General features: G+C 38.2%; 1 protein-coding gene across 2 annotated transcripts in view; it reads left to right on the top strand.

The window, feature by feature from the left end:
* Positions 1 to 691: 691 nt before the first annotated feature.
* slc15a4 (solute carrier family 15 member 4) overlaps positions 692 to 14,657 on the top strand; it is a 49,722-nt gene continuing 35,756 nt past the window's right edge. Inside the window, exons 1-6 of one of the 2 annotated variants that reach the window (XM_079468089.1) lie at positions 692 to 941; positions 1,203 to 1,811; positions 4,212 to 4,504; positions 5,425 to 5,566; positions 6,964 to 7,041; positions 13,644 to 13,824. In XM_079468089.1, coding sequence (XP_079324215.1) covers positions 1,245 to 1,811; positions 4,212 to 4,504; positions 5,425 to 5,566; positions 6,964 to 7,041; positions 13,644 to 13,824 — 1,261 coding nt within the window. In that variant the 5' untranslated portion in view covers positions 692 to 941; positions 1,203 to 1,244. The remainder of the gene's footprint in view (positions 942 to 1,202; positions 1,812 to 4,211; positions 4,505 to 5,424; positions 5,567 to 6,963; positions 7,042 to 13,643; positions 13,825 to 14,657) is intronic. The other variant, XM_079468090.1, reaches the window with a different exon arrangement.

Consider the following 14,657-nt stretch of genomic DNA (forward strand, 5'->3'; position numbering starts at 1 on the left):
GTGACTAAAAGACTTCCATGGTGTTATCGTGCCACAGGAAATTGCCAGTGGCTCTTCCTTAGTACAGACTGCTTAAAATTGAGTTCATGAATTTCATACATTTTAATAGACCTGAATCAGGATGAAGTTTAAACCTCCTCGTCATCAATATGATCTCTGTCTCCTACTCTGAGTCATAGATCTAAATCTGATTTCTCAGTCCGTGTGATGACACAGATTCATTACAGTTTTAAATAAAATTAATTTGTTATAATATTGTAATAATCTAATAATTTGGTGTATTTGAAACACATTTAGAAACAGAGTAGGCCTACATTAAAGATGTCCTGTATTTTTATTTTATTTTACAATAAACTTAAATGTATTTCCTTATTTCTTTTTTCCCCATTTATTTTCCGCTGCATATGCTTTAAAAATATTGTGTTAACTAAATATTGTATTTAAGGGAATAATCACATTCAGAATTGCTTACAGGACTTGGTGTTATGATGACCAAATAAAATATAATTTATAAAACATTTCCAATGCAAATAACAAGCAATAGGCACCACCCAGAATATGTATCTTAACAAAAAATAGGCAAGCCAGTAATATAAACCTTATCTCCTCCATTTATCTCTATTGGATCTTAAATATATGATTTGTAAAGAATAGAGATTAGCATGTAACCCACAGAATTCACGATAAACGCATCCAGATTTTGTGCAGATCTGACGGCTGCGCTGCGTGCGCGCCGCTGTGAGGCGGATGAGTGTACGCGCGCTGTCACGCGGTGATATTGTGACTGGCTGTTTTTTTACTCCGCTTACTCACTCGGTGGCTAAACTTCATGTTTTCGCGTATTTTAATGTAAACTTTTATCAGAGATGTAAACCGGACACAGATATAAACGTCGCGGTCTAAACAGCTAAATGTGGAGAACTGTTAAGTGTGCAGAAAAGGTATGTTTACCCTCGTTTATACCAATAAGTTGTTAGCCTGGTTAATTATTGAAGTACGTTTTACTTCAGTGGTTTACAAGATGTCAGCGGCCGGTCATGTTTTGTTATGCGTTCAAACTGTTTATTTAACTGTCCGAGAGAAATATTGACGAGCAATGCATTTGTACATCTGTTTTGACCATTTCGTATGACGCCACACGTAGTGTTTTGGTGTCACGTGTTATTAATGTGATTAATGCCACTCTTGTTTATTTCCTTTAGGGTTGGATTTTGGACATTTGACCACCTTGAAACGCTTATAGCATGGCGGGCAGGGATATACATGAGAGCACCCCTCTTTTGGACAGTTCTTCACCCAGATCAGATTCAGTGTTTCAAGGATGGAGACTGGCATGTGCCGCCGTGCTCCTGGCAGAGTCTTTAGAGAGAATGGCCTTTTACGGCATCACCTCGAACCTGGTTCTCTTCCTCAACAGTAGCCCCTTCTATTGGGATGGCACTTTTGCCAGCCAAGCCCCCTTGATCTTCATGGGGGTCACTTATTTGATTTCACCCTTCGGTGGATGGCTGGCGGATGCGTGCCTCGGCAAGTTTTTAACCATAGCTTTGAGTTTAGTCCTGTACCTGATCGGAATGGTGCTTTTCCCGTTAGTGGCAAGTGAGAACACTAGGACTTATCTGTGTGGAGAAGAGATGGCGTTCCCAGTGCAGCCGGCTGAGTGTTTTCCTGTTAACGGGACGGTGCCTGCCAACGTCACCTGCATCAATCGGAAGCCGTACTGTGGGCCTGCGGTGTACAGCGGCCTCGTGCTGGTGGCGCTTGGCGTGGGAGCTGTGAAATCAAACATCACTCCTTTCGGCGCAGATCAGGTAATAATAACACTCACGACAACTTTGGTAGAGTCAACCTGGTTCTCGAAGCAATATCTTTTCTCTATTGCTCTTATGAAATTCTAACCTTTGACATGGCAGCATGTTGCTTCAATAACATTGATTCACATCTTTCAGATGAACCCTGGCAGGTCCTGTCTGCTAGATATCACTAGTTTTCTAGTGTTATTTATGAGGTTGTATTGTTATACCAGTAATACTCCGACTCAACTCGGCACTCAGAACCATTCAGAATGAATCAATATTTTCCATTCGAGTTGCTTTCTCGATCTGTAAAATTTTTGATTTGCATATCACGTCATATTTTGCAGATTTTTACTTGCCCTATATAATCAATGGCCAAGACGAAAGTATACAAAATATTTTTAGCAACAGTTTGCATAACATGCAAACCCTTTTGAACAAGAATTGTAATTTTTAGGGTTTAGGAATAATACATATTTTACATTCTCACGCCCTTTTTTTGCATGAATTCTTGTGAGCCGTTTTGCATACACCTCTTCATACTTTCACTTCACTTATTATATGACAACGCACACATACCACAACACAAGTAGCTGAAGTATTTAGGTTACAATCAAACTGATTGTATCAGCAATAACGTCGAGAAAGAAATGCAGTTATGAACAGCACATTGAGTCACTTCAGGGACAACCAAACATTTCTATGTAGTGGTTGTATTTGAGAACATTTGAACAAATCCTTCCATTGAAATGCTGGGAAGGGCCCTTCCAGGTTAAACATCTATCACTTTCAGTTCATTTCGTGGCTTCTCAGATATAAAAATAACTTTACAGTAACCAAATACGGTGTAGTCACAAGTTTGTGTAACGGGGATATCCCTGTTCAAAATAAAGCATGTACCAAATAACAAAACGGCTGAACTGATATTAGCACATTTGCTACAACCCACATGATGAGTAATACTCTCTTCTCTGTGGCAGTTGAGATGAATGTTACAAAAGTATACAATTAACCTTAACCTCAACACTAAGGAAGCAAAACTGACATCTGTCTTCATTCCTGTCTATTTCTGCTGCTAAATAAATGCATTTTTGTTATTGATACATCTGTACTGTCTGGGCAATATGAATGTATTTAAGGTCCATTGTGTAATTGCTTAGAGAATCTTTTGACAGAAATGCAAAATAATATACATAACAATGTCTTCGGCCTTGCAAAACCGTTATGTTTTTATTATCTTGGAATAAGCATTTCTATCTACATACACTGTGGGTCCCTTGCATGGAATTCACCTTAAACGGACACATTTTGCCCTAAACGAACAAACTGTTCTAAAGAACGTGTTTCACAAATTAACATTATCTCCTGCTGCAAAGAAACTAAAACGTGACCACATGCTTCAAAGGGAGGGGTGGAGTGAGCCATTGGTTGCAATTTCCCAACCTGACTGCTAGATGCCGCAAAATTTCATACACTGGACCTTTAAGGGGAAGATGAAAACATTTTAATTACAATATATATCGTCATATGTGTCGAGAGAAGATTAAAATGTTGTCACCTTTTCGATTCTTTCCCGAAGGAGATTATTTTTGCTAGATATTTTTTCGAAACTCGTTCTATAGAGCAGTTTGTACGTTTAGGGCTACTGTAGAAACAACATTGTGAATTCTATGTAAGGGGACCTTCGGTGTATGTTGATAGAAATTGCTCATTCTGAGATAGTGAAAACATGACACTTCATTATGTAATGTCTTTATACACCTCTGAACACATAGTTATGTATATTATATTGCATGCTAAAGTAAAGCACAAGACCACAATACATCATCGCATTATCCCTATATATGCTATATATATATATATATATATATATATATATGATTCACTATAAGTTTGTGTTGTTTACATTATGCATGTAAGTGGCAATTGCCAACAAAACACCGATATATGATTCAGTTTCACTTACCGCGTACGGTTCATGTCTGGCATCTTTTAGCGTTGCGTCTGCTCCATCTATCAGTTTAAAATTATCTTCAAATCCAGCGTTATATCCACTGTTTATTAACTTTCATCACCCAAATGCAGTGAACAAACACAGCTGAACTTTGCGAACACAGTGCGCTCTCTCTCTCTTTTGCTCCAGCTGGTGGACGTTTGCATGGAAATTATGCTCGTTTTAGATGAAAAAAACTTTCCGAAACCTATACGAACCTTGGGGGAGTGTATCGAGAAATACGTTATTACAGTATACGTCCAACTCCTTTAACAAGTTGACCATGTTAAGCGTGAGAAGCCAGCACGTTGCATGAAGTCAAAATGCATGATTCACCGTTGGAGAACTCCTTTAAACAAAAATAATGATTGTCTTGTCAATAACACTGAATATATATTTTTGATGTGTGTGTACCCTTACAGGTGAAAGACCGAGGTCCAGAGGCAACACGGCGGTTCTTTAACTGGTTTTACTGGTGCATTAATCTGGGAGCTATCTTCTCACTGGGTGGAATAGCCTACATTCAGCAGAACATTAGTTTTACAATCGGCTACACCATTCCGGCAGTTTGTCTCGGGGTCTCCCTCATTGTATTCGTTCTGGGCTGCATGGTTTTCATCACCAAGCCTGCAGATGGCAGTGCCTTCAGCGACATGTTCCGGATCCTGGGCTCGGCCCTCTGTGGACGTGGACCGAAAGAGCCTAGTCTGCTCGGGTGAGGGCTGGATTCCCTTGGTGTGCTTGCAAAAAAACAAGTTTTACCCAATATAAAAGTATTAAAAGTTTACCAAATATGGAAAATTACATAATTTATTCACCCCCATGTCATATTAAACGTATATGACTTTGTTTTCTTCTGTGAAAGGTTGTTAACCATTGGCCCCTATTGAGTTGCTTTGTTTGGACACAAAACCAATGAGACATTTCTCAAAAGATCATCTTTTGTGTTTCACAGAAGAACCAGTAATAAACGGGTTTTAATAAATAATAAAATAATTGTCACAGATGGTTATAGGAATACTGTGAACTCTACTCCTGCAGATGACTCTATTAGTCTGTGATGTTATCCCTTATTTTACGTCTTTCTCTTTGAAGCTCTGACTTGTCTCTTCACGGCATACGTTTCTGTCAATTGGCGTACGCTCTCTAAATCAAAGGCTTCTCAAAAAACCTGACTTGACATTTCTAACTTGGCCAAATCCTGGAGATTATTAAGAATTTCTTATGCAGCAGAGGTTTTTGTATGTCTTTACACTTACAATGAAAGGCTGGGGCAAGGCTGTGCACCAGAATAAATGTTAGAAATGCACTTATTATATTATAATAATATTGACGTTTTATTAGTATCATTGACTCTCTTTTGACAGTGTGTTAAAATGAGATTGGTGTGATAACAATGTTTTGTCCAATATTTCAACTTCTCTCACAGCCTTTTAAAGCCGATTGACCCTGTAACCTTTCCGAACACTAGGGTTCTAGAAAGTGTCCGTTTAAAACTTTAACAAAGAAGCACATTTCTACTTATAAACTGATTGCTAAAGTTGTATTTAACTTGGCATTATACGTGCCTTTAATGATCCAGTGAAGACAGAAATGCACTTTAAACCCATTTAATTTCCCCACCTTCAACTCTAGGCCAAAGCCAACTCTACTGGACAGTGCCAAGGTGACTTACGGTGGGCAATTTCCAGAAGAGAAGGTGGATGAAGTGAAAGCTGTAGTTAAGATTCTTCCTGTTTTTCTGGCCCTTATTCCATACTGGACCGTGTACTTCCAGGTATGTTTTTTTCCACGAATGTCAGATCTGTCATGTCAGATGTTCTCCATGCAAAATTGTGGAGGATTATGTAGTCAATGCATTTTTTACATTTATTCAGTCTTGACATAAGATAAATAGAGAATTGCATAGATATTTTATTAGCTTGAAGTTTCAAGGTGTCTGGAAGAAGAAGAGATGCTGTTTGATCCGTGGTGGGATGCAATGAGCTGTTGGGATGACAAATAGAAGTGATTGATGCTTAGAGGTGTAGATTCTGTCGGTGACATATGAAGGGCTTGTGCCATTTAGAGCCTTTTATAGGACAAGGTGGATTTTAAGTCCTTGAAGCAGACAGGAACTACCTTGAAGAACTTTGTGTGCATTGCTCCCGGGAATAAGTAGAGAAAGGACAAGCAATACAAATGCACGTAATGACAGCCTTCTGATCACCAGCATGGGCCTCTTACCCGCAGAATTAATGTTGTACTAAAACGGAAACACAAAGTTTAGGTGTCAAACCAGTTTGGTTTTCACGATGGGTTCTTGTGCTCACTGTTTTCCTGTTGTAGGTGTTAAATAGTTGGAATAGTGCATGTAACATGTGTCGAACATGCAGTTTTGGCTGTAACGTTGTGTTTTAGATGCCGTTGCAATGCAGTTTAATTCCAATTTGCAACACAGTAATATAAGGTTTTATATTTTAGCATTTTACAACAACAAAGTAATATTTCTTTCTGTTATTTCTGTCATTCAAGCCCATGCGGGATACATTTAGTTTGTAATCTAAACATTGTTGTAAGCCTCTGATTGCGTTAAAGCTTTCAATTTTCAAAGCCATGCATCCAGGCTGTGATCTGCGATTTATAATGTTAATAAACACTCATTGTATTTTTGAAGTTTAAATTTCACTGTAATTTCTTGCACCAAAAGCTGCTTTTGTATGAATATTAAATTAGTCTGGGTCTGTTAGAACCTTTGTCTCGCCCATCTCATGTAGAAATCAAGATCCTCTTCTTCCAATTATGTGGAAAGGTCACATTTTCTCAGGACCCCGTCATCCGGTGTGTTTTGACTGCGGAGACTCTTGCTACCATTAAGAAGGTTACTGGGCTTTTTAAGTCCTAAGGGCCTGACTGAAGGTTTAAGTTAAAGACGTCGTCTCTGACTTAGAGGAAAAATGCATAATGACTTTCTGCATGAAGAGATATCGGAGAACATTCCCGCAAAGTCGTTGTTTAGGGTTGAAATATTGCTGCCGTTTTCTCCCGCTAACTTGTTTCAAGTTGCAATCAATAGCAATATTCTGTACAGTGTCTTTACAAGTGCTAAATGGATCATAGCAGTCTGTTCATTACCGCTGAATGAGACGTGAACACAGCCAGAGTGTTTATGTGCACTATTCTTTTTGCTTGCAGATGCAGACCACTTATTATCTCCAGAGCCTCCATTTGAAGATTCCTGGAGCGTATCCCAACTCCTCAGACTATCACCTGGTAAGAGCAGAGCCATCTCTGTGCCACTTCTTTCAGATCCTTTCCAGAAATGCCTGAAAGAATAATATAATTGCTTTGTTAATGAGGATTTCACTTATGAATGGGTTTGGCCTCCGCTGCAGTTAGCGCTGGTCACTTTTCTCTTTAGGTTTCCCAGTCATTTTTCTGTCACTGATGTTTCTGTACAGATTCCTATTTATGCAGTTTTTTAAAGGGACAGTTCACCCAAAAATGACAAAATCTTTAGTGTGTGGAACATATAAAGAGGGATAAACTGAGTTTTAAGCTGTTTGCTTGAATTAGAAAAACTTCTCAACGAAATTAAGCTTGTTTTAGATGAAACGAAGTTGTGTGTACAAAATTATAGAATACAGCACCTTATTATATATAGTCTTATTCTGTTTAAATGTGAAACAGATGTCTGAGGTTATAGCAGGTGCTTGCGATTTTTGTGGACATTGAATCTGTTCGGGACACTTTGGGTACTCTGGCACACAGCAGCTAGAGAAATCCTTTGAAACCAGGGTATTAACTTCAAAACCACACTAATCACAGATTAGTATCCTGTGGCCGCTTTCTCATCTGAAGTCCCTGTTTATTTATTTTTTGTGTCTGTGTGCTTGTATGCATTCACGCCGTGCTAGGTAAGTGTGTCAGAACGGATGTGCCACAGCCTTAAATCTCCCCAAAATTGTTTCACGGTGACTTATCCAAAATCACGACTCCTGGTCCATCTAATCAACAATGACATTGCAGTCCCAGATGTAAACAAGCAGCTTGTTTGTAGTATGTTCTGTGTGTGGTTTAGACAGTTAGATTGCCGTGAAATGTTTTTCAGAAGAGTCTTTCAGAGAGTCACATGGTAAAGACAAAGGAAGTGCGAAGCGACAGTAGGGAAGTGAAAAATACGTAATTGCCAGTGTTATAACATGTGGCATTTGAGTGTGTCTGGGTCATATTAAAGAGACAGTCAGATGGATGCAAAGTACCTGTTGCTTTTTTATAGGGTTCTGGTTTCAAACTTTTCACTGCATGAAAATGTGACGGTTGGTTATTTTGTGACAACCATATTAAATATCCAGATTAAATAATGCAAATAAAAAATGGAGTGAAAAATGTAGCTCTTCTTGACAGAAAAATTTGATTTAAACTTCCGCTGTGATTAAGTAAAAACAGAAGTCTATATAGTATAGTAATATAAATAATATGATATTATAAGTATATATTAAAAAAAAATATCAATCAACGGAGAAGTGGCCTTCCTCTTTTAGTCTGGTGCAGGAAAAAGAAAACGGTTTAGGTTAATGAAGAGAAGAAGTGAAAACATCTTTATGTTCTGTTAACTGTAAAAGCGACACTTACTGTAACGGAGTTAAAGGAAACTTTTGACCTTTGGTTTTGCCTGCACAAAACACTTCACCAAATGCTCAGGTGTTGTCAGTGGTTTCCAGAGCATTGCTTTGCTTTGTTAAAGGGATGGTACACCCCAAAAACTTGTCATCTTTTACGCACCCTCATGTTGTTCCAAACCTGTATACATTTCTTTATTCTGATAATCACAAGGAAAGATATTTGTAAGAATGTCAGTAACCAAACAGTTCTCATCCCCCATTGACTCCCATAGTATTTATTTTCCCTACTATGGCAGTCAATGGGGGATGAAATCTGTTTGGTTACTAACATTAAAAAATCAGTCACATGACAATTTGCACGTATTTAATAATTATAATGGAATTCAATTAATATTTTATAACGCTAATCTTGAATATTTTATGTTTTTTCGTGTCGTCTTTCTGTTCTTATCATTTTTCTCTCTGTGTAGTAAAGCAGAAACAAAAACAGACATTCTGGACCGCACATTTCAGAGTGGAATAGCTGGCTATAGCATTGTTTTTTGGAAAAACCAATATATGAACTTAACATGTTATCTAAATGTCTAAGAACGTTTTAAGGTATTGTTTTTATTGAATACAGTAAAAGTATTACATACAGCTCCTTTAAACTAAGGGACAGATTTACTTACAGAGTGCGGCAGCGCAAATGCCTTTTTTCGCGGAGAAAATTGACTATAGTATTTATTAAAGACACGCAGTGAAAGGGCTTTGTCACAGTTGTATTTGCGACTGACTTTATTGCATATGCATTCGTAGTAGTTTCCTCTTTACATGTAAACTGTATGGAAGGAGAGTATTTAAATTAATCACACAAGGCCATATATTGACGTTTTCTCTTGTACTGGTATTTGCGGCTTTATTTAAAGCCCCCCAAAAAACATGTCTTAAACCCTGTGCTAGTGATGCGCGGATGAGCTCTAATGTCACCTGAATCCGCTTTTAAAAATAAATCACCCATCTCTATTTGTATTCCATTTTTAGTAGATTAATGAGCAATACCTCTTCAAGAAGCTTATTTTGCTTTTGAGCACTTGCACACATTTTTGACCATTTTTAGTGTGCGCCACAAAAACAGATAAACAGGTTCTGCACTTTATTTAACCTGAAAAGAGGATTCATTCGTTCTGTGCAGGGTAGGGCAAAAATGTGATGCCATTCCCCTCACAACATACAGTTTGATGAGAGACTTTACAGCATGTTTAAAACCTGATTTTAGCCAGACATTTACATTTTAAATAGTGTTGATAGTTTAGTAAATCTGGCCCTAGATGTTTTATGTCTGCCACGATTAGAATGAAATGTGAAAATGATCAAAAACAGTCTAGTGTTCAGATCTGATGGGTAGGAAAGAGCAACATCTTAGTCAGTCATTTATGTGACAATAAAGCCTACGCTTTTAATTGGACAAATAAGTGTTTTTGTTAATCTAGGATTTAAGGCCAACAGTTTGTAAATCTTTCTTCAACAAATAAATGAAAAGCTTGTTGACCTGAGCATCATCACCCCTCTTGCTAGTGTTGGTTGGTGTGACCATAAATTAATATAACTAAACTAAGCCACTATGCGCGGATGGAACAATTAAACCATGTCTTTAGTACTTTTATGGACCTTGGCAAAAACAGACAATAGGATGTTTATGAAGAGGCTTGAAAATCTCAATTTGGATGTCAATTTGTGCTCTGAAGATGCCGGAAGTTCCCTAAACATGTTTAATGTCATGTGGGTGACTAAAAAATCACACTAAGTAGATTTTTGGTTGAACTTCCCCTTTTAAATTATTTTAGGAGTTTCTTTCCTGCAAAGAAAGAAGATATATCGTGCAGAATGTCCATACTTCCTTATTTCTATACCATGTAAGTGAACTGTGTTCATGACTGTCCCTGGTGTCCGTCTTCCCTAAATTGTTTTGGCTGCTGTTTTCCATTACACGCTTAGGGATGTAACGGTTCAAATTACTCACGGTTTGGTTTGTGTCACAATTTTAGAGTCACGGTTTCAGTTAGGTATGTTCAGAGAAAAGGGACTACTGACAAATAAAAATAAGAACAAATAATCAAGCTACAGGTAACAGCACCAATAAAACAACAGAGCAAAGCAGAAAATAAAATAAGAAACTGGATTTAAGTAATCAAATATAACATAACATTGCATATATACAAATTAAATAAATGATCATAAATCATACTTGAAGCTATTGAGTCACAAGCAGTGAGTGATTTCCTTGACTTTTAACAGACAGCAGGAATATGCTGCTGTTCGTTTTAAGAGGAATGCAATGGATCCAGTACACTGATACCGTACAGACATAACCTAATATGTTTGTTAAGATACTTGATAAGAGGGGCATGTTGACCTACTTTGTGTGTGAATTTGTCCATTTAAGTGCCAGACTTCAAAGACAACTCGATGTTTGCGCCCAGCTTTCCCTGTGCACGCTTCGGATCTTATCACAGCACGCAAGCGAGTTTTCTTGTGCATCATCTTGCACCTAAATGTTTGGATCGGCAAATGTTTAGATCGATACAGTACGTCAATTCAGTGGAAATTTGTCTATTTTATTTGTTGTAGGTATTAATTGTGTATCCATCGACAAACATACAGCACATTAGCTGAACTTTGTCAGTCTGTTGTCAGTTCGTCAATTTTTTACGAAACTTATGTTAAATGAGTTGTCAGATTTAAGATGAGCCGCGGTCCCAGCGCGTAGTAAAAATGTTTTACTGAGAACCGTTACACCCCTGCATTCTGTTTGGGTAAAGTATATCATGGGTTCAAATTCACATTAGGAAGAATCATTTCTCCGTGTCATTTCTGAAATAATTGAACTGTAAGCCCTCGCTTTCACCTTAATAGAAATTTGCAGTTTAACAAAACAACTGAAGAAATTGATATCCTTCGTTTGATGTAATAGTCAAGAACCACAAGACTTCCGCAGCACATTTGGATGACACATGATTTTTCCATTGGAGACTTTCATTGCAGCGCACGTTCGAGTAAATTTGCACATTTTCTGTTGTGGTAGAGTGGAACAGTTGTTCACACATTCTGTACTGTGAAGGTTTTCCCTTCTAAATGAACATGTGCTGCTGTGAATTGGTCGTCTCAGTAGGATGCACAGTCTAAAGGGAATTTAGTGTGCAGTCTAAACAAGGCCTAGCTGTGAGCTCTTTATTAAGTGATACCCATAGAGAGTTTAGTAATGTAGGTGAAGATGATATGATGATGGAATGATACAAACTGGCGATTTTAAACGGAGAAGGAAGTTTCTGATAGTGTGTGTTGAGAGGGACTTGTGTAAATCAGTCAGTGCTTCGTCAAAGAAATGTTGATGTAATGAGTGAGTAAGCTGGAACATTAAAGTATTAAAAGTAGTTTTGGGACTGACTTAAATTACAAATTAAAACTTCGTGCTCTCCACTTAACCGTCTAATGTTCTTCTGGAGATGTACAAGTGCAAAAGTGCATGCAGGGATATATGATAAACCTCTTTAGAGCTCAGGGCAGTTTTTCTTCCGCTAAATTTCAAAGGGACGGTCCGATTATTATCAATTAAAGGTATATATTGTAAAATTGCACAGGGTGTTTAATTTCATTTGATCCTATCGGGTCCTTGGTACTAGAGAACCACAAATTTAGCTGTTTTTCACAACAGGAAATGGCTGCATCAAGTCATGCTTCTACAGGAAGTCATAATGAGAATCGATTTCCCGTAGATCCGAAGCTAACCTGCAAAAATGAGCAGAAACTTCCTCAAGCATTACAATCAGCGATGTTAGGGCAAGCATGCAGCAAATAGTTTTGACAGTTTTCAAAATTGATTTTTTTTACAAATTGAATGAAAATATATATTAACAAATTATTAAACCAAATTGCCTGTTGAACGTCGTTTCTTATCCTTAAAACCGAAGGTAAAGGTTACTTGGTTTACCTCACCGAAGGTCTGCATTTGGTAAAAATCTGCTAATAAAATATCTCAAATTCACATTTCATGTCCATATGTATGTCGTGCGGCTTGTAGCCGTGTAATAAACAGGATCAGGATCACCCTGTCAGGTCTTATTTCTGGGATAACAACCGGATGCCTGTACATGATCCCTTACATAACATCTCATAGATACAGAATGTTCTGGCTTTTGGGGGTTGCTTGACTTGGCATAAAAAAGGCACCAACCAGAACACTAATGACCCACAATGACCTGGCATAGTGGTAGTGAGTTGTGCAAATGCAAGAACCAAAATTCCAGTTTCTAATGCGTGCAATTGCTCATTTTCTTTCCTCAAGAACCGCTTCAGTTTCAAATCAGGAGGAAGCCTGCCTAACACGCAAAGAGTTTAGGGGCCGTCACAGCAAAGGCACAGTCACCCCTGCTTTTTTTAGCCTTGCATGGTGGGAGACTAAGAGTAAATGCTCAACAGACCTAAGTGTTCTGCACAGAACATATAGCTGTATTACGTCTGAAGGATATTTAGGAGCTAAGCTGTTTAATGACAAAAAAACTAAAATCTTATAATCAAAAGAACAGGTAGCCGTGGAGGGAGGCCGATATAGGTGTAATATTTTCTCGCTTACAAACCAGAAGCCCATTTATGAGGAATACGGACTGTTATGGATGTGACAATTCTGTGACAGTATGGATTTGACAATTCACTCACCTGAGTTTGGAAAATATGCTTAAACAAAAATACAGTGCACATTTACCGTAAAAATATTTTGAAGACCTTTTCGCTGCATTTACCGTAATGCTACAGTTTTTCTGACACGTGACCGTAGCAAGCAGCCATTCATCACCAAACAGGTGCTCTGCCTCGTGATAGTAAATCCCTGTGTGATATTAAAGTACTTAACCAGTGATTAATGATTTTATGGGCTATTATAAACCGGTCCCTCTATCTGTGGCAGCACAGGAGGCTGCAGATGCTGGAAGAGGTGCAGCAGTAATCCAGCAGTGACCACATGAGGGCGCTAGGGTTCGCTGGAATGATGTGACGTTCTGCAGTCTCTTTCTTTATAACTCACATGCTCTGCCAGCATTTATGTTTAGCACCTACTTTCTCAACAGAAGGACAGATTGAGAAGAGTGATAAAACAGAGTATCATAAGTGACCTGTATGTAAACCCACAGCCTGTCAACCAGCTGTTTTCTGCTCCCTGTTTTCTTTCTATTCTGTGTCCTGTACATGATGCATTTTTCACTCTCTTGTTCACAGACCACCTTTCGTTTCCCAGCGTCTTGGCTAACAATGTTTGACGCCGTGCTGATCCTGATGTTGATCCCCCTGAAGGATAAAGTGGTAGACCCCATCCTGAAACGCAAAGGCTTGGTGCCCTCCCCTCTGAAGAGAATCGCTGTGGGCATGTTCTTTGTGATGTGCTCAGCTGTGGCGGCTGGTGAGTCAACACACACACACACACACACACAGATTCATTTTTGCCTCATTTTGAGTGTATTATCAAAGGTGTAGCTTTGAACCAAAGGCTTGTGCCTGAATCTGTCACCCTGATGCTGTTTTTTGTTATTCCTCACACCTCAGTTGTGTGTTTGAGAGTTGAGAGTGGGGTGTATCAAGCTTTACACGTACTCATTCATTACACAACCCCAGAGTCATGTAGGACAGTGTAATAGCAGAATGTCCATACACATGTGGGTGATAGTTCACCCCTGAATGAAAATTCTATCCTCATTTTAGACCTGCATTACACATGAGGTTTTGTATTGTAGTGAATGTGTATCGCATTGCATCATTGTACAACAGCCGCCATGATTTAATGATTCAATTCTTGATACACGATTCAATACAATATTGTGCACATTTGAATCTGGAGGAATCATGCAAGAGAGATCAAACATGTTTTGCAAGAGTGAATTTTGCAGAGGTGATTTGCATAGATTGAGGCCATGAGAAATGCCATTTTGTAGAGATTGAGCATTAATGCTTTGTTTTTATGACAAATGCTGTCTTATAAACCTAGGTTTTCTAATAAATGATATACTGATTATTCATAGTTTCATTTATTTGTATACAGCGGAAGTGGAATAACCTTTAAATATTTCAACATGCATTTCTGTAACACAAAACACCATTTAATAAAAAAAGTTTGTTAAAAGGTCGTTTTTAAACTCGCAGTGTAAACCTCATTCCTAAGTGCTATTCTTTACTGCCCCACCAGATGGCATTTCCTGCTAGATCAGGTTATTTGATGATAACCAATTATGTAGAAAA

This window comes from Barbatula barbatula (assembly GCF_947034865.1).
Source record: "Barbatula barbatula genome assembly, chromosome: 11".
NCBI lineage: Eukaryota > Metazoa > Chordata > Actinopteri > Cypriniformes > Nemacheilidae > Barbatula > Barbatula barbatula.